This window comes from Rutilus rutilus (genome assembly GCF_951802725.1).
Source record: "Rutilus rutilus genome assembly, chromosome: 25".
Classification (NCBI taxonomy): Eukaryota; Metazoa; Chordata; class Actinopteri; order Cypriniformes; family Leuciscidae; genus Rutilus; species Rutilus rutilus.
Genome location: NC_140229.1, coordinates 10463854 through 10489671, shown reverse-complemented (window position 1 = coordinate 10489671; position 25818 = coordinate 10463854). Strand labels below are relative to the sequence as shown.

The following is a 25818-nucleotide window of genomic DNA, read 5'->3' as shown; positions in this document are numbered from 1 at the left end:
TATAAATTATGTTGTAGACATGCACAGTACTGTTATACTCTCAAAATACATGCTATTTATTCATAGTACATTTTTGGTAGTTTTTAAGAATCTTATTTAAAATGTTCATGTTGCTAAGACCTATCTCATTCTTTAGTGCGTGTCACATTAAAGGAGCCGTATGTAAGATTGTGGCCAAAACTGGTACTGCAATCACTTTCAAATTACTGTAGAGCGGTGTATCCCCTCCCCCTTCCCCCTGACTTGAGGTTGCCAGATAGGCTGCAGGATCCAGCAGGAACGTAGCTGTGGTAACTAGCTGAGCTGGCAACCCGGATGCCGAAACACTATGACTTCGTGATTGGTAGATAGGTGGAGGGTGGCGCTTCAGGCCAAAACACAAGATGACAACATCAACATCAGTTGAGGGCTGCAACTTCACTTTTAAATGACAATATCCTGGCTGGACTACTGTTGTCCGTGATATAAGTATTTGAAATGAACATGATTTCTTAATGTCTAGTGACATATCAGGGCCATTTTATGATTAATTGAAATACATTTCTTACATACGGCTCCTTTAAGTTTTAACCAAGTAACTAATAGTACCTTTTGTTTCATAAATATGAATTGTATTTAATGTTCTTGCAGCTATGAGCATAAGCATCCCACTTCAACATCAGCTCGAGCATCAGAAATGACTGTGAAAATTTAAATAAGAATAATCATTTAATCCAAATGTGTAAATAATCATCACAAACATTGTGATAAACTGTAGTTTAGCTGTTTTTATTCAGTGATTTTAAAAGCATTACATTCTTTAAACATAATGTGTACAAACATCTACGCATCTTAAATCTTAAAATTGCAAGTTCACATACATTGTAAATGTTAAACATCCAAAAACATGTTGTTCAGTACTACTGATGAGCAACATGCTACAAATGCAAAAATCCTGATGAAAACATTCAGCTAATATACATTTCAGCAACATACAGGTGCTACCAACATTGTTTAATTTTAAGATTTCAAATGCCTTTTTTAAGACTTCAAAGAGATACATGAAAAACAGTTGTAGTTAAAATAAAACTATTTGAAATGAAACTGCAACTACATTTCCAATTGGCAGCAGCATGAATCACAAATAACTATTAAGCACTCTAAATCATGGTTTGGAAGGTGAAGGGCTTTTCCCACCAGTACACCAATCATACACTAGAATTTACTTCTTTCTTCCAAATATATCTCTTATCAGACACATCTTACACTATGATACAAAGCTCATTGCTTTAACAAAAATGTTAGTAGACTAATCTTTTACTAGGCTTCCTACCTGTAACTACAGAAATCTCATGTCGAAAACAGCGGACATAACATGTCGAGGAACACACAAGTGAATAAAAAACTGAACAAGAGCAAACAATCTGGGGAAAAAACACATGAAAAGAGCTTACATGACTACTAAAATGGAGAAAACGAACGGCATCTTTATAAAAAAAAATACAATTTAAATGACAAACACTACATTATCCTGCTTAAACAAAAGAACATAAGAAATTAAAACATTCATACGTGTATCATTCATTGTTTTGATATGTAACTTGACTCTGAGTTGATTTTTTTAAAACAAAATGTGTGCAAAATGCCAATACTGGATTTCATAATTATTTAACAAATTTTTTTTCACCTGTTAATGTTCTACTTTTCATCAATCAAAATTCTAATTTCATAACACTTATTTCTAAACTCTTGACCTGAATTGCCTCCGTCAGATTAAGACAGATACCTAGACTGGGTTATCCACTGGAGATGGGTCCTGGGTTGGTAGGGGTTCAGCAGGTCCAGGTATGGTGGAGGCTGATGAATAGCTATGCATGCATTGGTAATCTGACGACAGGTCTGTTGGGTTTGAGAGGATGCTTTCACTGTCACTGCTGGACTGGGACATCATTCTGTACTCGCGCACAGGACAGGCACGCTCTGTGAAATTGGGTTTGAAGCCGTTCTCCAGATCTTTAGGCATGGACAGCCATTTCTGTGTGAAAAAAAAGATACATTCCCACATTCCCCTCTATGAATTAAAAAACAAATTCAAGGTACATGACTAAAAAACTAAAAACTGCTTACCTCTATATTGCCATCATTGTCAAAAAGGGATGCAAGGTATTTGCTTACATTTCGTCCTGCATTTGGTACCACTGGTATTAAAATTATTCTTAATCTAAGGAACATTAAACATTAGATTAGAGTAAATAAAACACTTATGGACTTTTATTGTTGAAAATGATTAAACTAAAATGTTTAAAATTAATGTAAAGGAGTTAATGGACAAAAAAAATGTATTCTTACCTCTCACTACGGACCAGCAAGCAGGAGAGTATGACGAGTATTATTGTGGCTCCCACTGTATACAGCACCAGTGCCGTCACAGACACAGGAGCCAGACTCTCTGGGAAAAGAGTTGCCATTAAAGCCACTGCTGCACTTTTCATTATTGTTTTCAACTTAGCATATTTCCTAAATCTCTGCAAACATATTATGATATTTTTATGCTTTAGTACGGTAAAAATGCACTTAAAGGGATAGTTCACTTTGAAATTAATTTTTGATATGTTTTAGCTTACCTCAAGGGCATCCAAGATGTAGGTGTCTTTGTTTCCGCAGTAGTTTCAATTTAGATATTTTTAGGTCAAACCGTTCTTGTCTGTCAGTCATATAATGCAGGTCTATGGTCACTCGCTCAAAACACAAGCACAGAGTCCAAATTAAAACAATTCCCCATCGTCCAAATGAAACAATTCCCCATCATAAGTACACATTGATGGCCTAAGACACGAAACGAGCGGTTTGTGTGAGAAAACGAACAGTATTTATATCGTTGTTATCTCTTGAAAACAGCACACGTCCAAATGATCTGATGGCGCGGGCGGGTATAGATATATACATAGATGTCGCCTTGGCTACTGCAGTTCATTGGAACGAAACCGTAGCCAAGCGACATCTAGTGTATATATCTATACCCGCCCGCTGGCGGGTATAGATGTATACACTAGATGTCGCCTTCGCTACTGCAGTTCATTGGAACGAAACCGTAGCCAAGCGACATCTAGTGTATATATCTATACCCGCCCGCTGGCGGGTATAGATGTATACACTAGATGTCGCCTTCGCTACGGCAGTTCATTGGAACGAAACCGTAGCCAAGGCGACATCTATGTATATATACATAGATGTCGCCTTGGCTACGGTTTCGTATCTATACCCGCCCGCGCCGTCAGATCATTTGGACGTGTGCTGTTTTCAAGAGATAACAACGATATAAATACTGTTCGTTTTCTCACACAAACCGCTCGTTTCGTGTCTTAGGCCATCAATGTGTACTTATGATGGGGAATTGTTTCATTTGGACGTGGGGAATTGTTTTAATTTGGACTCTGTGCTTGTGTTTTGAGACAGTGACCATCGACCTGCATTATATGACTGACAGACAAGAACGGTTTGACCTAAAAATATCAAAATTGAAACTACTGCGGAAACAAAGACACCTACATCTTGGATGCCCTTGAGGTAAGCTAAAACATATCAAAAATTAATTTCAAAGTGTCGAAAGTGTATGATGGGGAATTGTTTCATTTGGACGATGGGGAATTGTTTTAATTTGGACTCTGTGCTTGTGTTTTGAGCGAGTGACCATAGACCTGCATTATATGACTGACAGACAAGAACGGTTTGACCTAAAAATATCTAAATTGAAACTACTGCGGAAAAACTCCCGTCTTTTGTTTCGCAACAGGGTTCGCATAAGGGTTCACACTCATTCAAATTAAATGCACACACCAGGGTTTTTTTTTTTAATCGAACCAAACATGCCAAGTGTGAACGTGCCCCATCGGGTAGTCAAGTTCTTAAAGCCCATTTTGACACTTTCTTGGGCCAAACACAAGAAATACATCATGTAAGTAGACAAGTGGTTGAGTGCAATGACTGCAAGTGTGGGTATTGGTACTCTCTGCCATAGGGAAACAGTGAGAGACTCCCGTCTTTAACGAATAAACCCTGAAATCGCATCCTCAAGTATATTAATTATCTGAAGTGAAGAATTTATGATAGGTTCTAACATGTAAATAAATCCATAAAAAGCATCCAATCCGGTGAAGCATAACAGAAAATACGAAAATGACAAGATACATGTGCGCTGCGGTGCGTTGCGAGTGTGAGAGCGTGCGAAAGCAGAGAGAACTGTTTTGATTGGCTGTGATTGTGATAAACTGATCTGTCGTGTCACGCCCACTGTTCTATGTAAAGAATGGATCAGTGAGTGACTAGAGATAAGATGTGATAAGTTTGTCCTGCGTAGGTACCTGTGTCGTTGGTCTTTAAAGATCCCCAGTACACAGACTCACTCCAGTCGCTCCAAAACTTAGACTCTCCGCAGAATGATGAGATTCGAGCCCTGACCTGGAACTCATACCGTTTTTTGGAGGGAAAAGTCAAAATGAAGGAGGTCCTGCTGCTCGCACGGGGGTTCTGGAAAGAGAGAAGTTGTTAACTGTGCCACGTTTTGTGTCTGGTTATCAGACAACCATAAGGTGAAATGCATAACAATAATAATTTATTTTTTATTCATTTTATTTGTTTATTTAACAGTTGCATAAAGGCAATATCAAATCACTATCTTGCTGTTTGTCTGAATATCATAATAAATTAATAAGCAGTGAGAAGCTGTATTAAATAAATATTCAGTGTGCACATACTTCAAATGTAGCTCATCCAATCAGAATGAATTTTTATAATACTAATTTTATACCTTCCAGTCATTGTTATTTGTCCTGTGACGAACTTCACTCTCAATACAGCTTTCATCATTCGTGACATTCCAGTAGAGCCACAGTTCAGCATCTTTTCTCTCCACCACAGACAGGTTGAACGGAGGGTTAAGCTTCACTGATTAGTAACACAGTATAACGTATCAGTCCATCAACCAGTTATTGCCATACAGTTGTTGTCAAGTTGTAAGAAATACGAATAACTTTTCATACCATATTCTTTCAGAGAATGGTTCTGCTCTGTCACCAAACTGCCACTGTCACTGTACAGCCATGTTTTCAACAAATTAAACCTTTGTGCTTTTTTGTAGGGAAACATGCAGCCCACATTAACACCATTAATCTTGTGATATGTTGAACAATTCAGAATTTCTTGATGTGAAAACCTAAGAGAAATCAAAAGAAAATTGTTTGTCTTGATATTTTCATCCAAAATTACAGTTTTTTCTATTTTGTTCAACATACGCACTTGCTCTTGAAACTGTAATTGTGCTTGAGCCCAGTCTCACTCCATGTGCAGTTAACATAGTCCAGATTTACGACAAGGCAGTATATTTCTGGATAAAGATGAGAGAAACAGTATAGTAAATGCACCTTGGGTATACTTTGTAGAACCTTAATTTATTTACAAACTCAAAACAAATTTTCAAAAAAAAAAGTACAGTTTGTAATGCATATTGTTTGTCCATATGGATGCTCAGCTTCAGGGGTCTCATTGCGTTGGATCCTTATTAAAAGTGTATGTTCGCCCGAAAGCCCAAAATGGCGTACACCAAAAAATATTCATGCCTTGTCCAAATACTGTACCCACACTTGCGGTCTTTGCACTTGACCACTTGTCTACTTGCATGACGTATTTCCTCTATTTGGCCCAAGTGTTCAAGTAGGCGTAAAGACTGCAAGAGACTTGATTACTTGATGGGACATACTTATTGTCTTGCAAAAAATGCATGTGTTTACAGAGATCTTATTTATTATATTTTCAATACTTTGCATTTCAGTCTGTTCAGTAGTCGCTTTGTAACTAACAGAAGACACAAATTTAAAATTGTGGTGCTTCTAATTAAGTGATAAAAACAGTATTAATTTAAATTACAGTGGAATGTTTTCCTCGACATCTCGCGATTTCGAGGCACATGAGGTCCCGGACATAATGCATGATGGGATACACTTAGCCTCAAATACCGCTCCAAATTGTGGGTTTGGTGTGCATTAAGGGCACTGCACTTTGGCATTTTTAAAACATGGGGCAGTCTTGCGCACTTACTTCCTGTCGTGTACACGCGCTCTCAAGTGGCCAAGACCTTAAGTTTGGGTATTTGGACAAGGCATCAGACTTATAAAACCGTGCGTACGCCAGAACCTGCGCAAAATTCCCTTTATAAATCCGAGTCAGCGAAAGATTGTGCACACATGCGCACATTCAGTTATTATTATTATTACTATTACTATTATTACATCTTTCATTTCCAACCAAAATCTGTCTGTCCGACATTGGATTTTGGTTGGAAATGAAAGTTGGGTTGACGTCAGAACCCGACGTCAGACTGACGTCAACATCCAACGTCGGACAGACAGATTTTGGTTGGAAATGAAAGTTGTAATAATAGTAATAATAATAATAACTGAATGTATTATCTGACGATGGCTTCTGATGTCAACCCAACTTTCATTTCCAACCAAAATTCAATGTCTGTCCAAGGTCGGATGTTGACGTCAGTCTGAAGTTGGATATTGAGGTCAACCCAACTTTTTTCTCTGTACGTTTCCAAAAAAAAAGGAAAAAACATTAATGTGCAACAAGTAGGCTACGCGCTTAAATCGCTGCCTGTTCAAGGAGTGCTGAAATCAATTACTCATCATTAAAGGTGAACTAAGTAACTTTTTTTTACCTTAACTGAACAGCTTTGGAGTCATTGGAATGGTTATATTACTTATTTCGGGTTGAATGGTGGTCGTTTCGCACCCCCCTGGTGCCCGTGAGCGGAAAATACGCACTTGCAACTTTGGGGCGGCGGCGAAGTCTCGCGTGATATCAGGTCTCGCGATGTAAACAATTGCTTTACGGCCAAAAGAAATCTGCTAAAATGCCGTCATTATTGCGCTCCCTCACGCTGTTCGAACCCGAATGAAGAAGACGTTTTAAAGAATATCCCATCTGCTTTGATGTCGTTGATCTGCTAGCCTGTGGTGTCTGAGAATAGCCAACGAGTTTTTACAACAGTGTTGTCAAATATCTATTCCGAAGCTGTGGGGGGAGCTCTAGAGAGAAACCTGCGAGCAAAAAGCGAGAATACAGCGAAGAAATCCCGAAGTTACTGAATGCAGCTTTAAAGTCATTTTGGCTTCATACTTTTGACATAAAGTTAAATATTTGTCATACCTGACCAGAAGATGTTCAAATAAATGTCACATTAGACAATGAACTTGTAGGTTATGTTTGAATAATTACGCATCTTACCCAGCAAACACATTTACGTTGTGGCAATGTCTGTGACACGTTGCATTTCTGCTATGGCAACTCGCTGTCTACGTGCTCGCAACATTGTAACAATGTAGAATTGGCGGGCATACACTGTGCGATTTTCGTCCGATTTTGAGCCGAATTCTGTCGTGCGTCGAGTCGTGCGACTCTTTTTCGGGTCGGGCCGATTTTCAGCTTTGTCGTGCAGTATTCGTGCAGTGTAGGGTAAATGAGAGGCGATTAACCTCTCCCGACCGGCAATCGGATGGTTGGATTAATTTCAGGCATGTAAGAAATTTTGGTCGCTCCTCGTGACTATATCGCACAGTTGAAGCAAAGCTACGAACCGATTGCCCTAAACTCAGTGTTTTTCCCTCACTGCGCCTGCGCGAAAAAAGAAAAAAAGAAAGAAAAAAAACCCCACCGCTCTACAGTAATTTGAAAGTGATTGCAGTACCAGTTTTGGCCACAATCTTACATACGGCTTCTTTAAGTTCTGTAGTTCAAACTAGCAACAAATTACTGTTGGATTAACCATTACCCACATCTTCCAAGCCACCTGCGATGTATCTACACCCGTGCCTCTTTTATTAATTTGTTAAACAATGTTTTTGAAATAAAGCTGTTTTTAATTTTCATTGATGACTAATTATTGCAGTGTTCGGACATATTATAGACTGTTAATAATTAATTATATGCCTATAATTCATTGTAATCGACCTAAATGTTTTAGACAATTTTCAATAAGGAGGAAGCTTCTATGTAATATTTTATTATCCTCACAGCGCGTTGGTTATGCGGTGATGCGCTATGAAATTATTCCGTGGCAAATTAATTATAATAGCCCAGTTTAATAATAAAAGTAGCCTATAGGCCTTCCCTAATAATAATAATAATCATAAAAAAAAAATACTAATAATAATTTAATACATAAATTGGAAATGCTAAATAATTTTGATATTGATAGCTGATGCTTGTTTTGACAAGGATACATGATGTGGCGTACGCCTCTTTCAGGGCCTGTTTTGTGCATACGCAACGGTTATAAATGAGGCCCCAGAGGACCAGACAGACACGGTTACATACAGGAAGTATGTTTTTTTGTTGTTGTCAAAAACACTATTTTATTCAATCTTACTGATTAAAGGTAAACTCATATGTCTTGCATAAGAATCCTTAAGACTATTTTAATACAGTAATTTGTATAAAAAACCAAACCGAAAAGGTTGTAAGCTCATGTTGCGTGTACACATCATGGCAGATCAGACATTTTGGAAAGCATTCGTCTGAACATTTTGTCAACTTCTCAGCGACAGGTTGCTGAAGAACTTCACAGTTTCCTGAGTAGTACTGAATGGTCACCTCTTCTGATGAAATAAATTCTGTGGCCAGACTTTTTAGGCCCTATATATGTTAACATACTATATTTTAACATCTTAAATGCTGTACAATCACACTACTTCCGTAGTTTTAAATTTTGTATATAAAACCACAAAATGGGGAGGAAATTAATAAAAAGACGACGTACTCTCCTACTCCTATTACTTTGGTAAACCTTAAAAATAGTAAACCCAAAAAATACTTTTTGTTATATGTTTTGTAAAGGCAACATAATGTCAAATCTAATCAATAAAGAAAAAAAAAGAAAATTTTATTTTCAAAATAGCAGTTATACCATACTCACTCGGTTCAGATGATTCTGAAAATACGAACGAAGGAATATTTCCAAGGAAAAGACTGACTACTAGTAATATCATCTTGGACATGTTTACATAACACGTTTTGTGTCTGTTTCAATCTTCCTTGTTCTGCTCTAAATGTATCTGCCCTTTGGGGGTTGACATATCTATTTCCTGTTCACCAGAAACCACTTTTTTGCTCACTACCTGTTATGAAAAGAACTGAATGCTAAATTTGTGTATAAAAGAAAATAGTAATTAGATTAGGATTTAGAAGAAATAGGAATTAGAATAGGTTATTTTATTTTTTATTACAGTTCACTTTTACATAAAAACACACTGTTATCAAAAACCTAAAGTAAGCAATACTAACATGTATAAGGAGTAAATATATATTCTGACCTTTAGTTACATGTAGACATTGTATATAACAATCAAGTACAACAAAATAAAAGTTTCACATCACAATTCATATTGTAAACAAACTTTGCACTTCTGTGCTATCATACAATTGGCTACCATATCTTTATTTCAGTGGGGAAATTTACTGTTCTGAAGAAACTGATAATCAATTATATTTTTGCATCATATGTAAGAGATGCTATGATACATTTTGATTGTTTTATTGTACATATTTTTATATGGTACATCAATATCGAGTAACTTGCGTACAAGATTAGTTCTATGTGCCAAAAAAAAGGGGGATTTATAAATGTAAATGTACTGATTTAGAAATCGAATTCTCATCATGGCAACCTTCCAACACAAATACTGCCTTTAAACCAGCAAAAAAAAATCCCCCCATTTACAGACTTTTTAAAACATTCAGAGAAGATTCAGAGTGCTTTCTGTCATTTTGCTCTACTGCATTCCCCTACATGGAATTAGACTAAAAGTTATTGTGAAATCAATCTTGAGTCAACAAGATTGTATAGAAGTACTACCATGTTACAGTTCACTGATGGATAAAAACAGAACATGAGAGAAAATGTACATTATTTATAAAATTTACCATTGATAAATATCAAAATGACACAGGCCCCTTAATCAAATGACAGCACTATCAACTCTCAACTGGGCCGTTTCAGATAGCACTTTTCTCTATCAACCACCATATCACAATATCAAATGGCCCATGCAGTAGAGCTTTAAATGACAAAAGAGAGCTCTAAGGGCAGTGTAGTGTTACTGAAGGAGAAGCTGGACGCTTCCTGCGCCATCTGCAGCAGAGATTGTAAAATATCTTCACCGTCATAGTGCTCCTGCTCCGAGTCTGCATTTTCTTGCAGGCTTCTCTGCTGCATAACTGCACAAAAACAATATATATAAAAAAAATAGTGTAAGTTCTGAGTTCATGTGGTTTTGTGCAGGAAATTCATGTGTGGGACTAGGACGGTGTGAGAGGGAAGCGTGGGAGTATATGTGTACCTGTGTCGGTTTGAGGTAGCGTGTCATCTTCATTCTGGCCTCTCTGTTTGATCTTGGTTTCTGTGATAGAGTCTTTAACAGCAGAAACATGGCAGCCAGGACTAAGGATCTAACATGAACAAGAAATCAGACACATCAGATATGTTAACTACGTATAACTCAAGCACTGTGCTCTTGTAATAACCTGATGTTGCAAGCCAGACCTTGCTGAAATTGTCCAGGTCTGGTGAAGGTGGAGAGCAGGAGCGGATCGCTGCTAAACTGGAGTCAATAAGCTCCAGTGGATCAGACACATCAATTCTGCTCTCAAGAGAAGAGGGGGAGTGAAGTATTAGAGCTGAACGTTTAATCGAATTAAAGTCAACATGATGTGGCTTGGTTCGATTATCAAATTGATTTAAAATAAATAGATTTGCTGCGTTTCACCAGAAGCATTTATAAACCTGTTGCCAGCAAAAGACAAGCTTTAACCCCAACTCAAAATTAAAAGCTCAGTGGTTTAAAGCCCCATTATGTAGGATTTCCGTTTTGGTCAAACAACGACCCCTAGAGTCGCTGTGGACTACTTGTATTTAACGTTACTGTCGTAAATACCACTCACGCAGCAGTCTCTTCACTCACTGATCCTGAGCCTGATGCCCCTGTATACCGGTCCCTGTTCAGTCGGATAGAAGCTGTAACGAGTGGCAATAAGGTGTGTCCCCTTTAAGAGCTGCGCGCGCCCTGTTTAACTGACTCGTCACAGTCTGTATTGTATGTGCGCCTCGAACACACCGTAAGCGGATTGTTTCTGTTTGATGCTCATTCTTGTCCTATTTTTGTCTATCAAGTAATGCTGTGGACGGTAAAACGTGTGACAGACAGTTACACGAGTTCGATTGGGGAATAAACACAACGCGTTACAAATCGTCGGACATTGAACAAGCACAGCTAGCCTCCGAAGATGTCTACTAATCCATCAACAAGAACGCCAGGTGCTTTTTAGCTCACACCAACGAGTAAAAAGCTTGTCCGAGTGATATACAGTATAAACAATATACTTACAAGTCCAACAGCATGTGAGGACGTGTTGGGGGAAGTGAGGTAGCCTATGCCGTAAAGCAGTCGAATTTTGTAGTTCTTTTTGTGCGCGGGTGTTACTACCCGAACCCCGAAGTTTAAAAGTACGATTAAAAACTATACAAACCCCATCAGGCTATGGCAGACGCGTCATTCAACCTATTTTAAGTCGATGTACCATCACAAGCGTTTTGGAAATATATTATGAAGGTTGAAAAGTTACATAGTGTTACTTTAACATTTGAAAATAGATTAAGACACAAATATTAGTATTATAATTTTACGGTTGTACTTATTTTATTATACTATTTTTCTTAAATACTATTTTTAGAGTGAAATAGTCTAGTAATATTTCTTATTTTGTTTAATATATTTATTTTATTGTCATCTTGATATATACTTTTTTTTTTTTGTGGCAACAAACATGGAAAATCACATTCACAATTTTGATCATAAAAATCACAATTAGACTTTCCCCCAAACTGTGCAGCCCAATGAAGTATTGTACAGAGTTATTGATAGAACAGGGATGAGTTACAAATGATCAAATAAATGACGGGCATGAACCTTTCCGAGGGTATTTCCTCAAACTCCTGGACAGTCGGGTCATCCAGCAAAGACAACGCCAGCTCCACGGAGGGCAGAGTCGGGGAGGCGGGGGATAAGAATGGTTGGAGAGTTACAGGAAGGCTTTCTGTCTCATCTTCTCTGTAAAACAGAAAAAGCAACGAAACCAGGAAAGAAACCGTGACTCTCTGAAAAATACTTTCATTTTCTTTTTTACACATTAAAGAAGAATGTTTAAAAACCTCAAAAGATTATAATTATACAAAACATGACTCCTGTGTAGAGGATTATGACTACAGGTGGACTGCTGCTGTCTTACTTGATAGGCTCAGGTGTTTGATCCAGCAGGTTGGCGATGTCAGAGATGATCGTACCATTTGAGTACACGTCAGCAGGTGACACATCCAGCTGCCCAGAAACCCAAAGTGGTGTCACTTCCTTTCAATGTGACAGAAATCGAGCTACTTTTCTAACTAAACAGCATTGTGTCTGATGACGTGACTTCATAATTCATATGTTAAACATGGAATAATTTACCACAAGTAGGTCAAACTAAGATTTTAGCAGGTACCTCTTGCAACGAAGGCATTTCTTGGAGGGAGGAAGTGCTTTGGGTGTGATTAACACTGAAGGAACGGGCGTATTTCGGTGCTGACTGAAATTCGACAGAATTGTCGATCATAGGGCTGTTTGAATGGAAATGTGATGCGAGTGAGAACTAAAAGAGCAGACAGCATTTCTCACTGACTAAAAGTATTTTGTGTGCTTTAAGCAAAACTTACAGTCTCCTTTTGCAACCTTTGATCCCATTTGATTGGACGCTGTTGAGGATGAACTTTATAATCTGAAAAGAAGTGAAATAAGGATCAGTTGTGTATAGTGTAATTTATGTATATATATATATATATATAAATTGTACCTTGCGTATGATTTTGTGCTGCTGCTGATAGTTCTGTCTTAACAAGTCCAGTTCTCTCCACAAACTCTCGTTATCCCTTCAGGAACGGATAAATGGTTAAAAGAAAATGGCTCTTTTTAGTCATGGTAGAGAATCAAGTATAGCAAGGATGCATTAAATTGACCAAAAGTGACAGTTATAATGTTACAAAAGATTTCTATTACAAATGAATGCTGTTCTTTTGAACTTTCTATTCATCCAAAAATCCTGAAAAATGTGAAGTGAACTGGGTTTCCGCTAAAATATTAAGCTATTTTCAACTTTGATAATAAGATGAAATGTTTCTTGAGCACCAAAGCAGCATTTTTGAATAATTTCTACTTTGCCCTTATTGGAATAAATTACATTTTAAAATATATTAAGTAAAACAAACAGGGCTGAAGTTTACTGTAGGTTTACACTGATGAATAGTGTACTTGTCTTGGAGGAAGGCTCACCTGCACAAAGCCATGAGTTTGAGGTCTGAGGAGTCTTGCCAGCCTTTGACATGACTAACCTGAACGAGTACCTGAGATATCTGCCCTCCCTCTTCAACTCCACGGCTAACTGACACCTAGTCATGAAATCACATATACAACACAAATGTATCTTACTTAGCATGAGAGAATGTGATGGATAACAACTGCTTTGCAGATATATCACTGCAGTTTGAGTACTGCACAAGTATGATAAGGTTTATCGGCTTCACCTTCCTGCGGATGAGGCCCAACAGATGGGGTTGAGCTCTCTGGAAGTCCTCGTGCTGAAACTCAACACAATTTACCTGCCCGTCAGCTTTTGGCAAGCCAGCGTCTACATGTACCACTTTGTGGAAGCCATCTGTATGTGGAGGTCAGACACATACAGTATCATCTATCATGCTAAATTTATACATATATTATCATTGTATATCTTATCATCATTAGCTGAACACCCACACATGTTAAGCTGGCGCACAAAGCTGGTCATGTTGCTATGTTTGAAGTAAAGGGGCAGGACTTCCCTGCTAAACCGTTGCTCATCCTGGACAAGAAAACTGCAGCCATCCTAACAGACAGGAAACAGGCGGATGTGGTTTGTTATATCTGTTAAACTATTTCTAAAGAAGAGCCTATTCTGGTCTCGCAGGAAACACTATTTTGTGCTTGAAGGGCACTTGCACTCATCAACATAACGCAGGTTTCTATTATCAGTTTGCTTTCTGAATTCCATTACAGTTTACTTATTTTAACCTGAAATGTTTTGCACAGCTCATGTTTTCTTTAACATATAAAAACTCACAATCGAATAAGGCAGGCACTAGTATGTGCACTCAAATGTGCAAGCACTAGTTTTTGTTACAAATGCCTGCTTGAAGAAAAACAATTCAGATTAGTTAAATGTTAGTAAAACAATACTTTGTAACTATCTGTAATATTGATAACATTAATAAATAAATAATTTTAATAAATAATCATTGATATAGAACATATTAATTATTGATTTATTCAGCATAATGTACTTAATTGTTATGGTGGTTATATATAATATATAGGTGCTTCTGTTAATAAAAACAAGGAAAATAAAGTCATATTTGCATACATATACAACTGATATTAAAAAAGTCATAATATGTAATGTAATAATAAAACATATCACACTTTAAAACTTTCAATTCACTACTTTGCATTATTCAAAATCCACAACAAAAATATTAAATAATTTAAATGGTGTTTATTAAAGGTTCTACTTAGAAACATTTCTAATTTCTAGTCACTTCTAGTCTCAGGCAGAATTTTTCTTTTTTTGTTGATGGATGTTTATGATGAACGTTCTATTTTGGGGGCGGAAACATGACGTTCCAAAATCTGTCACATGATGCATCGGTTCAGAGCGCGCTGTTCCAATCCAAACTCATTCTTGCAGGCAACTTTAGTTCGCAAGTTCTAATAATATAATGCGCAGCGATTGGACGGGACAGTGGACCAATAGCGAGCTCCCTCCACCGACATCAGCACAGTACACGTGGATCTGTTTTGTAAACTAGGTCAGACAGCGTATTACTAAATGGCACCTGATTACATCAGAATAAACGTCTACTGGGCAATGTTAAATGAATAACAAGAAATTCTGAAGAGTTTATTATTATTGTGAAATTTATATTCTGAAGAGTTAATATTATTTGTACTGTTTGTTGCTTGTATTACGATATATACAAGACATGTAATACTGTAAATAAAGAACCACTAAATAACAATTATCTAATAAACAGAAGTTAAATTCTGCATAAAACACTCACTTGGCTCCAGCAGATCAATTCGTTCGTTGACTCAGCCTCTACAAGTGCCCAAAGTTTGCTGACAAAAGCTGGGACACTATTACTGTGTTTCATCTCTCCTGTTAAAATCATAACCTTTCTATGTCTTCTGTGAAGATAAATGTCACACTGCTCTAGACATTCGCCTAGTGTGAGAGTCCCAGGCTGACCAACACGTGAATATTCCTGCTGCGACACACCCCATTGTCCCTCTATCCACCAATCATCAACATGGCTCTCTAAAGTATACATAAGTCTTATGCGTATTTTACCTGCCTGTCTTACATAATCACTCACTTAAAATAAATTAACTTTTGGTGTATGAAAATATACTCTGATAAAGAGCTCAAACAAAGTCCCTTTCAAGGCTCAAATACCTGAATTTGTCTGATTATAATAAACAACAGCTAAATCTTTTACGCGTCTAAATTAATTAGACAAATTAACGTTGTTGTGTTTTAGCAGCATGGTTTTATTATATGCAATAAATCATAAATGTAAATGATATAATCATAAATAAATTATAAAATGTAGATTATTATAAAAAATATATATAAATTATAATAAATCATAAACCCTTACTGTAACCAGTGAGTAACTTGATCTGGTATCTTCTACCTCTTTTATGTAATATTTATCACGCATGTATATTATATAAGTGAATGCGCATGAGTATGTGGTATTATTGAAAACTAAAATTCGTGTTAAAATAATTAAGTAAACTACTTTGTATGAAACTAGAAACGAGTGAACCTGTCTGACTCCTTGGTGAAGCATAACCAGAGCCCGTCTACGGAGAGCCTGTCCACTCCCTATTAAGCCCTATTGTACCGAATTTTGGTTGTAGTACCCCCAGAGTTCCACTGGGGGCGCTCGCCATGAGTGCAAAATGAATGGGAGTCAATGGGGCTAGATGGCTAAATTTGTCTCTTTCACCCGATTGCCATTGAGAAATCTCAGATGTGATTGTAGATTTTGCAAGTTCAACATGGGTTTTAGGTCGAAAGTTGAATGAACGAGTACTTTTGTCGTTTTGATTTCTTACAGGTTGAGTTGTTGTTGCCCATAACACGCTAGCATTCTGCTAATGACGTCAGCATTCTGACGTCATTGACATTTTGAAAGACTTTTTTAAAGCAAATAAGTGACTCTAAAAAATCTAACACCCAGCAATGTGTAATTTCTTTGCATCTCCTTTCGAATACAACATTCAAATTACTAGACAAAAAATTATATCCTGAGAAAAGTGGATTTTGAGGGGTATACCGCCATTGACCTCCATTCATTCTGCACTCGTCCTGTGAGCGCCCTCATATGGAATCAGAGTGGAACTGCAACCAGTTCAGAAGCCGGAAGTGTAGTGAGAGTGAAACTTCTCGCCATATTAGACATTCTCTGGCATAACGTTAAGCGTTTAAAGAGACTTTTATTTTGAATTAGCCACTTCCTGTGGAAATAGTATCGTTGCTGCCATAGACAGTGAAAGGCTGCTGCCTGTTGGTGCACTGAATCAAGAGTAAGTATATTTTGATTATTTTGATAGTGGAAATGAGTTTAAAATCATTATTTGTCGATTTATATTCTGTTACTTGTATTATTAATGTCATGCCTCAAAATCATATTTTCTGCGACGTGCTAGAATTTTCTCGAAAAGCGATGTTATGGGTGCCATGGCAACACACACAAACACAGTGAGCCACGAGTTGCGCGACATCTCAAACGTCTCTCTTGTCGTCCTGTGGTTTTATATATCCTTTACCTTCAAATCTCAGATTTATAATTTTCCTGCACAGGACTGATTCAGCAAGTAAGAGATGGTTCAGCTGCACGTCAAACGAGGAGATGAGAGTCAGTTTCTCTTCAATACTACAGTGGATGTCTCTATTGAGACACTGTCCCAGCAGATTAGCGCGGTCTACAATGGAAGATTAAAAGTGGACAGGATCTGCTCTGGTATGACAATGAGTTTGTGGTGAAAACAGTAAAAATGCCTCATATTCCTTGGGTTTAGCCAATTTATGTTCTTGATTGACAAGTTCATACATAAATGGTTTTAAAAATGCATGTATTTTGTCAGTGGCAGTTACAAGTTAGCAAATGATAGAAGTCAAGTACTCACAAGTGTAAAAATGCACAACCATGACACTTTTCATTTGTATCTCCATAGAAATTCCAGAGCTGGCAGATCATGGGATCTCTCTTCCACCAAATATGCAGGGCCTGGCCGATGATCAGATCATGGAGCTCAAACTAAAGGATGAATGGGAAGACCGCTGCATTCCCAGCGGTGGTGCTGAGTTTAAGAAGGATGAGATTGGACGTCGAAATGGACATGGTAGTCATCATGTCACATTTAAAGTTTAAGTTTGAATTGCCTCATTAATTGCTATAACTGTACTCTGCTTTTCCATTTAGCTCCAAATGAGAAGATGAAAGATGTTTTAAGGAAAACAATGGAGGAAGCCAAGGCTTTAATCTCAAACGTATGAAGCTGTTTTTAATATAGAATACTTCTAAACCTCAATACATTGTTTACCCTTCTGATATTATTGTAATAACTATGTATGTTTATATATATGTATTTTCTTCTGTCTATAGAAACAAGTAAGAGCAAATGTCTGTGTTACCATGGATATGGTCAAAGAGGCTCTAGACCAGTTGCGAGGAGCTGTGATGATAGTTTACCCAATGGGACTGCCTCCACACGATCCAATTAGGATGGAGTTTGAAAATCAAGAGGATCTTACTGGAACACAGGTATGAGATTTTCCAAATTTAAAATGAAGTAATTTACTTACCCTTGTGTTATAACACACCTGTATGACTTTCTTTTATGGAATAAAAAAGAAGATGTTTCAGTGTTTTTTTGCCCATTCAATGGAAGTCAATGGGCTTCAATGTTGTGTGGTACCCAACATTCTTCAAAACATCTTCTTTTGTGTTCTGAAAAAGAAAGAAAGTCATATAGGTTTGAAACGACATGAGGGTGAGTAAATGATGATTGAAATTAAAACTTTTAATCTTTGGGTGGAATGTTCCTCTTAAATAACTTACATGCACATTGCAGGATTAGCATTTTAACTTCATAAATAAAACAGACTAATGTAATTTTATTTAGTTGTTTGGTGAACATAACAAAAGCTGTAACTTAATACTGATATGAAGGCTTTCCACTGCAGGCCTCATTACAAGTGATCCCAGATGAAGATGCTCAGCTGTGGTGGGCATCTAAAGAACTGCAGAGGGGCAAAAAGCTGCAAGATTATGTTGGGAAAAATGAGAAAACGAAAATTATAGTGAAAATTCAGAAAGTAAGTGTTCGGTGTGAATTTTAGTCATTTTTTTGTGACCTTGATCTGGGGCCAGTTGCATAAACATGTTAAGACTGTGTTTTAAGAACTAGTATGACCAACTAGCAGTTAGTTAGGGGTAATCAGTCTTCTGTAATTCTGTATCAAATTAGATCAATCTAGATTTTATGTATCTGGCTTAAAAAATGTATGAAAAGTCTTAAAGAAAAAATATTATAACTAACTAATTGATGCAACCGGCCCCTGGTGTTTGAACATATCTGCAATATAATTCAATTTGGCCATGGTTTTCCATTAAATGAAATGAAAACTGATCACCATCTTTACGTTTTCATTATAGAGAGGCCAGGGGGCGCCAGCGCGAGAACCTCTAGTAGGTGAAGATGAACAAAAACAGATGATGCTGCACTATTACAAGAGGCAGGAAGAACTGAAAGTGAGTGAAGCTTCTAATTCTTTTGTCTTTATTTTATATCCTCATTATATATTGTATTGTGTGTGCGTACGTATTTTATATATTATTGTTGAGCATTCATCATTGTTTTGTCTGTTTTGCTCTAGAAACTAGAAGAGGTAGATGACGACACACACCTTCAGTCCAGTTGGTCGGATAGACAGGCCCTTAAAAGACAGTTCCAGGGACTCACAAATATCAAGTGGGGCCCAAGATAAATTAACAGAGAAAATCACAGCTTTTCTACAATAACTGTTTGGCACATAAGAGACCTTAAACTCTTCTACAGCCGTTTTTATGCAATTTGATGCCTTCATTACATATGAAAGGTTTTAAAGGAGTAGTTCACTTCAGAATTAAAATTTCCTGATAATTTACTCACCGCCATGTCATCCAGGATGTTCATGTCTTTCTTTCTTCAGTCGAAAAGAAATTAAGGTTTTCGAGGAAAACATTCCAGGATTTTTCTCCATATAGTGGACTTCAACAGGAACCAACGGGTTGAAGGTCCAAATTGCAGTTTCAGTGCAGGCTCTACATGATCCCAGCTGCGGAATAAGGGTCTTATCTAGCCAAACGATCAGTCATTTCATTACTTTTTAACCACAAATGCAAGTCCACGACTTAACGCATTACGTAATCACATTGGAAAGGTCAGGTGGTAACCTGACGTAGGCGGAAAATGTAGGGTAGGGCGAAACACTTTTCTCCTCCAACTTCAAAATCGTCAGACATCGTTGTTTTACCTTTTATTTATTAATTTTATTTGTAAAAGCCGTTTGCACGTTTGCTTTGCAAACACTAGGTCTGTACTTCCGCCTACGTCACGCGTGACCTTTCGTGATTACGTAATGCGTGGCGCATCACAGCTAGTGCAAGACGAGCTTGTGGTTAAAAAGTATATAAATGTTTTTTGTTTTTTTGAAAATTACAGATCGTTTCTCTAGATAACTCTTTATCCTCAGCAGGGATCGTGTAGAGCCCTTTGAAGCTGCAATTTGGAACTTCCACCCGCTGGTTCCTGTTGAAGTCCACTATGTGGAGAAAAATCCTGGAATGTTTTCCTGAAAAACCTTTTCCTCTGAAGAAAGAAAGACATTAATGTCTTGTATGACGTGGAGATGAGTAAATTATCAGGAAATTTTAATTCTGAATTGAACTAATCCTTTAATTAATGTCTGTATGTAAATGTGTGTGTAATGCAAGCATGAGACAATATTTCCCTGTACTAATTCATTGGCAAAAGGATGCAACACCTTTCCTTTCTTTGTCTGTGCCTCTGGCAATTGCTCAATTGAAACTTGATGCAGTTTAAAGACAGGATGTTTCTGAGCAGCACTCAGGATTGCTGTGGTACCACAGAGTTCATTTGGAGAGCGTTGAGAAGGAGTTACTGAACATATTATTTTCCTCCTGGCAAAAGAGAGGTTACAGTATCGGGAGATGTGGTTTCACTAGAAAGAGGTTAGAGGAAAGTTGAGTGTGATGTTGTGTAATAAAAGAACATTCTGTTTGTGTTAATTCTTTTTTTTTTTTATTGTACATTTAAATATAATACACTTTTAATTAAAAATGTTTTGCCATCTTAATTTGCATTTACATTCAATACCACATATATTATTTAACAGCTACTTTTATATAAATAAACTCTGTGCCAGATCTTTTTTTTTTTTTTTTTTTTTTTAGTAAGGCACCTGGCGATGTTTTTAAAGACATTCCCGTTTAAAATTTGATATTTTCTTCACTTATTTGAGCTGCCCAACAACAGCAACATTAGCTCAACAAATAATGTGAGTTTGGGGCGGGGCCATTTGTTTGGCTGTCTAATAGGAGATGAGGGGAGTGTTCAGGAAACCTGTTTGAAGACAGTTTTGGCAGTTCTGATTAGCAAAAGTGTTGCAGAAATTACACACTTCACCTTTCATTGCAGTGTTTTGGTAACAGAAAACATTCAAAAAGTGAACTCCCATTTGGTTGAAATTACAGCTACTGCACATTCTGTGTAATAGCTGGCATGTATGACTGCAGGATGCACGTGTTTCCATTGAGGTATGCGTTCATCCTGATTTCCTGAATCACAAGCTCTCTGCGTTCAATTCTCTCCATCAGCTCTGCTGCCTCTGTGGTGTACGTCACATCTTCCCAGCAATACACCTTCCTGTCTATCTCTGCCAGGTTAGAACTGTCCATCAGTGACCCTTTCTCATCCTCGTCTTCTTCCTCATCATTATCCTGGTTCATTGGCACTTCCTCTTCCAGATTGGTTGTTCCACTCTTCTTCCTAAATGTTCTAGGTGTATTTAGATGTCTACTGCAGGTTAGCTTTGTTGAAACAGCTATTAGAACAATCAGAAGGCCCACGCAAACACTTGACGTGAAGAGTAGTCCTGCCATCTCCGAATGCTCTGAGCAAGAGAAAAGTACTCATGTAGAATAGTTGACAAAAAAAAAATGTCATTCATGCGTATGCAGTTATTTTTTTCAAAGGAACATAAAAAATACAATTTTCAGTATAACAGTTCATAAACAGTTCAATGAAATGATACATGAAGATTCTTAAAAGTTCTAATCTGTATTGCATGGGGGAACTTATAGCATAGAGGTTTGAATTACATGAAGGTGAGTAAATAATGATATAATTTTTTATTTTATTACAGAATTTTATATAAATAAACATTCATTTTAATGGGATTTTTATTAAAAAAATATATTCCCTCTTTTTGTGCTGCTTTATGTTGACTGGGAAGGGACCATAAAACATGTTCAATTTAAGACATTTTATATATTTGGGTTTACCTGTAATGTAGAAATATGCCATTAAAGAATTGCTGACAATAATCCTGTTCTCTGGAAACTTTGAACTTCTTATGACTGGCTGTTCCTCTACGAATAACAACAAAATAAGACAGTTTAATTGTTTATTTACCTCCACTGCACAGTTCTATATAAAGTGAACTGTATGGTGTACTGTCACCTTTTTTGGTGCTCTGGTTAGGAACTGAGGTAGTTTGGAAACTTCCGGGATCAGCCTCCTTGAGTAAACTTTGTGGAACTGAAAAAAGGCACAGTACAAGTTAACAACTTCCAACTCCCAGTCGGTATCTCCCAGGATCTTTCAATACGACGATGATGAGTAATCTTTACTTTTCCTGTGAACTGATTCTGCCTTCAATCAGTAACAAAAGCCTGGCATTCAAAGCAATCACAGGAAGTCTTACACAGGAAACCCCTGAGAGCTACAAAATGCCAGGCTCATTCCCTATTTTTATTCCCAAACAACTTTTGTCTTCGTTGTAATTTAAGGACGGGAAGAAAACAGACGGGTTAATCAGCAAACTGAGATGAGACAAAGGCCGTATGTTAGTCTTTTCCCACGCTCTCAACCAATGGGAAACTTATTTAAAATCTGCCATGCCATGAAGATAGCATGTCATGCAGTAACTGTAATTAAAAAAATGTCAAGACATTTCAAGAACACACTCAAATAGGTTTTGCTTTAGGAAGATTCTGATGGATATTAAGAGCGTTCATACCGCATGCATAAAGGACGGTGATATACTTTTTTGTTCCAGGAGGGCAGGGGTCTTTGAAATGTTCCTGGTCTACAGTAAAAAAACACCTTTGTTTGCCATAGCAGATTTTGGATACCACATCACCAGCTCCATGAAAAAGACATTCTGCCAAAATAAAGAAGAAAAAAAGGGCTTATTATACAGTACAAACCACAAAAATCACAATTAAGAACTTTATTATAAATAGACTGAATGGACTCATATTCAACAATGCAAAAATGTGTCTATTTATTCTGTTATCCCAGCTATGCGTTATTTGAGCATGTTAGTATTATATTATTTGCATTCTACGTTGTTTTGGGACATACACGCCCTGATTTTGCCGAGTTATGACTACTACAGACAGTGCGATTTCGGCAATCCTATAAGAACAAATCACACTGTACGACATGGATCTAATAAAACTGTACGATGATGACACCAATTGAATCGTAGGCTGTGACGTAAGTTGGTATAGAAGAATAACACGTCATCAGCATGCGTTACTGGTAAACAAATAGAGCAAGATGAATCGCACTTTGGCAATAGAGGTTTTTAAGTGTGCTGAAAAAGAGTCTAAACTGGGCAAACTCAAATCTGATTGGATGATTGGAATTTTGTTCCAGGATCAACAAAGATGTTGCTCTTGGTGAAATCAGGTTCTGCCTGCAAGCCAGTTGATAACCACTGATTTAACCCACAGCCAAATGTTACCATTAAATCTATGTAATATTAAATATAAATCTGACTTCAACCTAAAAACGTACCAAATGGTGGAGGTTCTCGTTCCTCGGCTGGGCACAAGTCTTTCTCCTCCAGCGGTCTACCATAAACAGCAGAGTAGATATTCAGAACTTTTGGATACTTGCAGTGCAGTTGAAGTCGATCTCCCTCACATGTTACTTTCTTCTTGTGCTCTGCTGTAAGGCAAAATTTATTAGAGGAGTAAATATTTGAGGAAGAAATAATGAATTAAGGCTTTAAAGAAGGAAATACTTACTAGGTTTACACCTGTATGATACATAGAGGAATTTAGGGGTTCCAGGACAAGGATCTCTGCCAAAGACTTGATGATTAACCAGGAACTGGCAATCTCTATGACCCTGGCATTCAGAGAGCACTTTCTAATAGAGAGGGATAATCAAAGACCATCGACTGTGTGTTATACAAAAGGCAGGGAAAATGTAGTATAGCCTTGTCCTGACTCTGGAAAACACATTATATTTTCTGAGCCAGAAGTGAAAAAGATCTGCCACAGAAGTCTAGTCTCAGTGGGACTATTTAAAAGGTACTAAAATGACTTTAGTGGATGCACAATTAAAGGTCTATTTTCCTGAAAGCAAGGCTCAGGCTCCTCACCTGCAGCGCTGTGGTAGCAGAACAGCTGTGATTACGCCACTGGCATCTCATTCCTGGCACGATCCCGGGAAGGGTTTCACTCTGTCCATAAAATGCAGACTGAATAGTTATGGTGGAGTGTCGTGGACACCCGAGGAGCAGGAGATCTCCATCACAGGCTTGAGCTGATTGACTGTTGATGATCCTAAACAGATAATCTAATGAAAGGGGTTTGGGAGGGAGAAACTAATAAGTTCATTAAAAATACATTATGAACGCGATTTAGAAAACATGCTAAATATTATTTCACCTCTTCTATTTTTATTTTTTGTGAGGCTTCATATCAAAAGTGTCTATAGATGGTGTAATTGTCCAGTATATACTATATATATGAATCTAATAAGTTCATTAAAAATACATTATCAGTGCAATTAATATGGAGTAATTGTCCAGTATATATATATACATACATACATTATGAATGCGATTCAAAGAACATGCAAAATATTATTTGGATACACCTCTTCTACAATGAACTACTTTTTGTTTTCAAAATTAAAGTCATTTTTTTGTGAGACTTCACATCAAAAGTGTCTATAGGTGGTGTGATTGTCCAGTATTCACATACATATTACTTATGCATATTTATGAAAGTTTTTAAATTAATAAAAGGTATTATAAAAGTTTATTAAATAATTAAATTATTGGGTAGCTTATGATTTATTTATGCCATTTTAGTGCCATTAAAGAAAAAATATTTTTAGAAATGTTATAAAAAATGTCAAACATTGATGAAACCATCACGGAGGATTTGGCATTGATCCATACGAGTATTTATTTTAGACCGTATACTTAATAAAAATATCAATTTAACTAAATGAATACAAATTATTTGTATATATTCGTTTTCCATTATGATTGTTATTGAATATTGCACTCATAAATATTTTTTAGTCTTACAGTTCATCATCATATTGACTCACTTGAGAAATCCGAGAGTCCGTCCATTTCTTTAGTCCACAGTATGAGAACACTGTAAAGTATTTGAACACACAGCCCAGGTGCACGGCAGCTTCTTGGGTGCAGCGCTGCGATCATGTTCAAATTCTTCAATTATTTCTGCATCAAGCCGCGTGCATTCAAGCGCGTGCTGGTGAAAGAAAGGCTGTCAGGAATTCCCGTCTCTCTCTCACCTGCCAGGGATCTCACCCCGCTAAAGTATATTATTCTCATATCACGACTTTGACATCCCACTCCTTTCACGCCAAAGTCTAAGAAAGCAAACTCCTCGGAATCGTTTCAATCTAAAAAGAAGTCAGAAGATATAAGGCAAAAAGAAAACATTTCAAAGCGACGCAGTCAATGTGTTGCAGCCTATGGGAAATAACAAGTGCGCAACAAGTCAGTTGTGCCTGAAAACAGCGACATTCGCATTATGTATTCGAATATTGATGATTTTATGGTCTTTAGCAAGACTACAAATAGTAACAAGAGACTTCTTGACATTCAGAAAGTGATTTTTGAGGAGGATGAGGAATAGGACGTTTGAACGGGGCGTGGCGGTGAATGCCTAAAATTGGCAGTGCTGTAGGAGTTGAGACACTGCCAACAGTATTGTAACCAATCTGATTTAAACTGCCTTTACAATCAATAATATTTCATATAATTATTGAACCGACTGTCTTTGAAGCTAAACTTTTGGGACCCCTGAGCCTTTATAAAGTCTACATATAGCCTAGTTTAAAAGATGGTTTTACAAGAAAATGTTTATTCATATTTGTGTGTGTGTTTTTTAATAATTGATTGCCTGAGTATTGGTCATGTTTATAATATTCTAGTAAAACCATACGAACCGAGAAGGGTCGTCTGGCTGCTATTGTACGAATCTCGCGTTGAGAATGAAGTGAAAGTGTTACTCCGTTGCAGCAG

At 37.2% G+C, this 25818-nt stretch overlaps 4 protein-coding genes across 6 annotated transcripts; 1 reads left to right on the top strand and 3 right to left on the bottom strand.

Moving 5' to 3' along the window:
* Positions 1 to 752: 752 nt before the first annotated feature.
* Positions 753 to 9124, bottom strand: LOC311284670 (cytokine receptor common subunit gamma-like). Its single transcript, XM_084399841.1, has 8 exons — positions 8954 to 9124; positions 5275 to 5362; positions 5019 to 5191; positions 4787 to 4923; positions 4341 to 4506; positions 2329 to 2428; positions 2107 to 2200; positions 753 to 2014 (listed from the first exon to the last, which is right to left on the bottom strand). The coding sequence occupies exons 1-8, from the start codon at positions 9033 to 9035 to the stop codon at positions 1766 to 1768; spliced, it is 1089 nt and encodes a 362-aa protein (XP_084255967.1). The 5' UTR covers positions 9036 to 9124; the 3' UTR covers positions 753 to 1765.
* Positions 9125 to 9228: 104 nt separating this feature from the next.
* Positions 9229 to 15502, bottom strand: LOC311285053 (heat shock factor protein). The gene is made up of 12 exons (XM_084400465.1): positions 15218 to 15502; positions 13878 to 13986; positions 13649 to 13779; positions 13398 to 13513; positions 12922 to 12997; positions 12785 to 12846; positions 12574 to 12688; positions 12322 to 12410; positions 12003 to 12143; positions 10580 to 10676; positions 10377 to 10485; positions 9229 to 10254 (listed from the first exon to the last, which is right to left on the bottom strand). Exons 1-12 carry the CDS (start codon positions 15485 to 15487, stop codon positions 10097 to 10099), a joined length of 1473 nt encoding a protein of 490 aa, XP_084256591.1. The 5' UTR covers positions 15488 to 15502; the 3' UTR covers positions 9229 to 10096.
* Positions 15503 to 16668: 1166 nt separating this feature from the next.
* On the top strand, positions 16669 to 20519 carry cfap298 (cilia and flagella associated protein 298). Its single transcript, XM_084400474.1, has 8 exons — positions 16669 to 16751; positions 17029 to 17188; positions 17403 to 17570; positions 17651 to 17718; positions 17834 to 17992; positions 18415 to 18546; positions 18887 to 18982; positions 19108 to 20519. Exons 2-8 carry the CDS (start codon positions 17050 to 17052, stop codon positions 19216 to 19218), a joined length of 873 nt encoding a protein of 290 aa, XP_084256600.1. The 5' UTR covers positions 16669 to 16751; positions 17029 to 17049; the 3' UTR covers positions 19219 to 20519.
* Positions 20520 to 20684: 165 nt separating this feature from the next.
* eva1c (eva-1 homolog C (C. elegans)) lies at positions 20685 to 25816 on the bottom strand. 3 transcript variants are annotated; one of them, XM_084400466.1, is made up of 9 exons: positions 25743 to 25816; positions 24873 to 25193; positions 23911 to 24107; positions 23552 to 23675; positions 23319 to 23471; positions 22534 to 22677; positions 21975 to 22052; positions 21797 to 21883; positions 20685 to 21405 (listed from the first exon to the last, which is right to left on the bottom strand). In XM_084400466.1, exons 2-9 carry the CDS (start codon positions 24985 to 24987, stop codon positions 20987 to 20989), a joined length of 1317 nt encoding a protein of 438 aa, XP_084256592.1. In that variant the 5' UTR covers positions 24988 to 25193; positions 25743 to 25816; the 3' UTR covers positions 20685 to 20986. The 3 variants fall into 3 exon arrangements, with proteins under 3 accessions (XP_084256592.1, XP_084256593.1, XP_084256594.1); XM_084400467.1 differs by having other exon boundaries at positions 24873 to 25039; positions 25743 to 25808; XM_084400468.1 differs by lacking the exon at positions 25743 to 25816 and having other exon boundaries at positions 23911 to 24094; positions 24873 to 25502.
* Between the last annotated feature and the right edge of the window lie 2 nt (positions 25817 to 25818).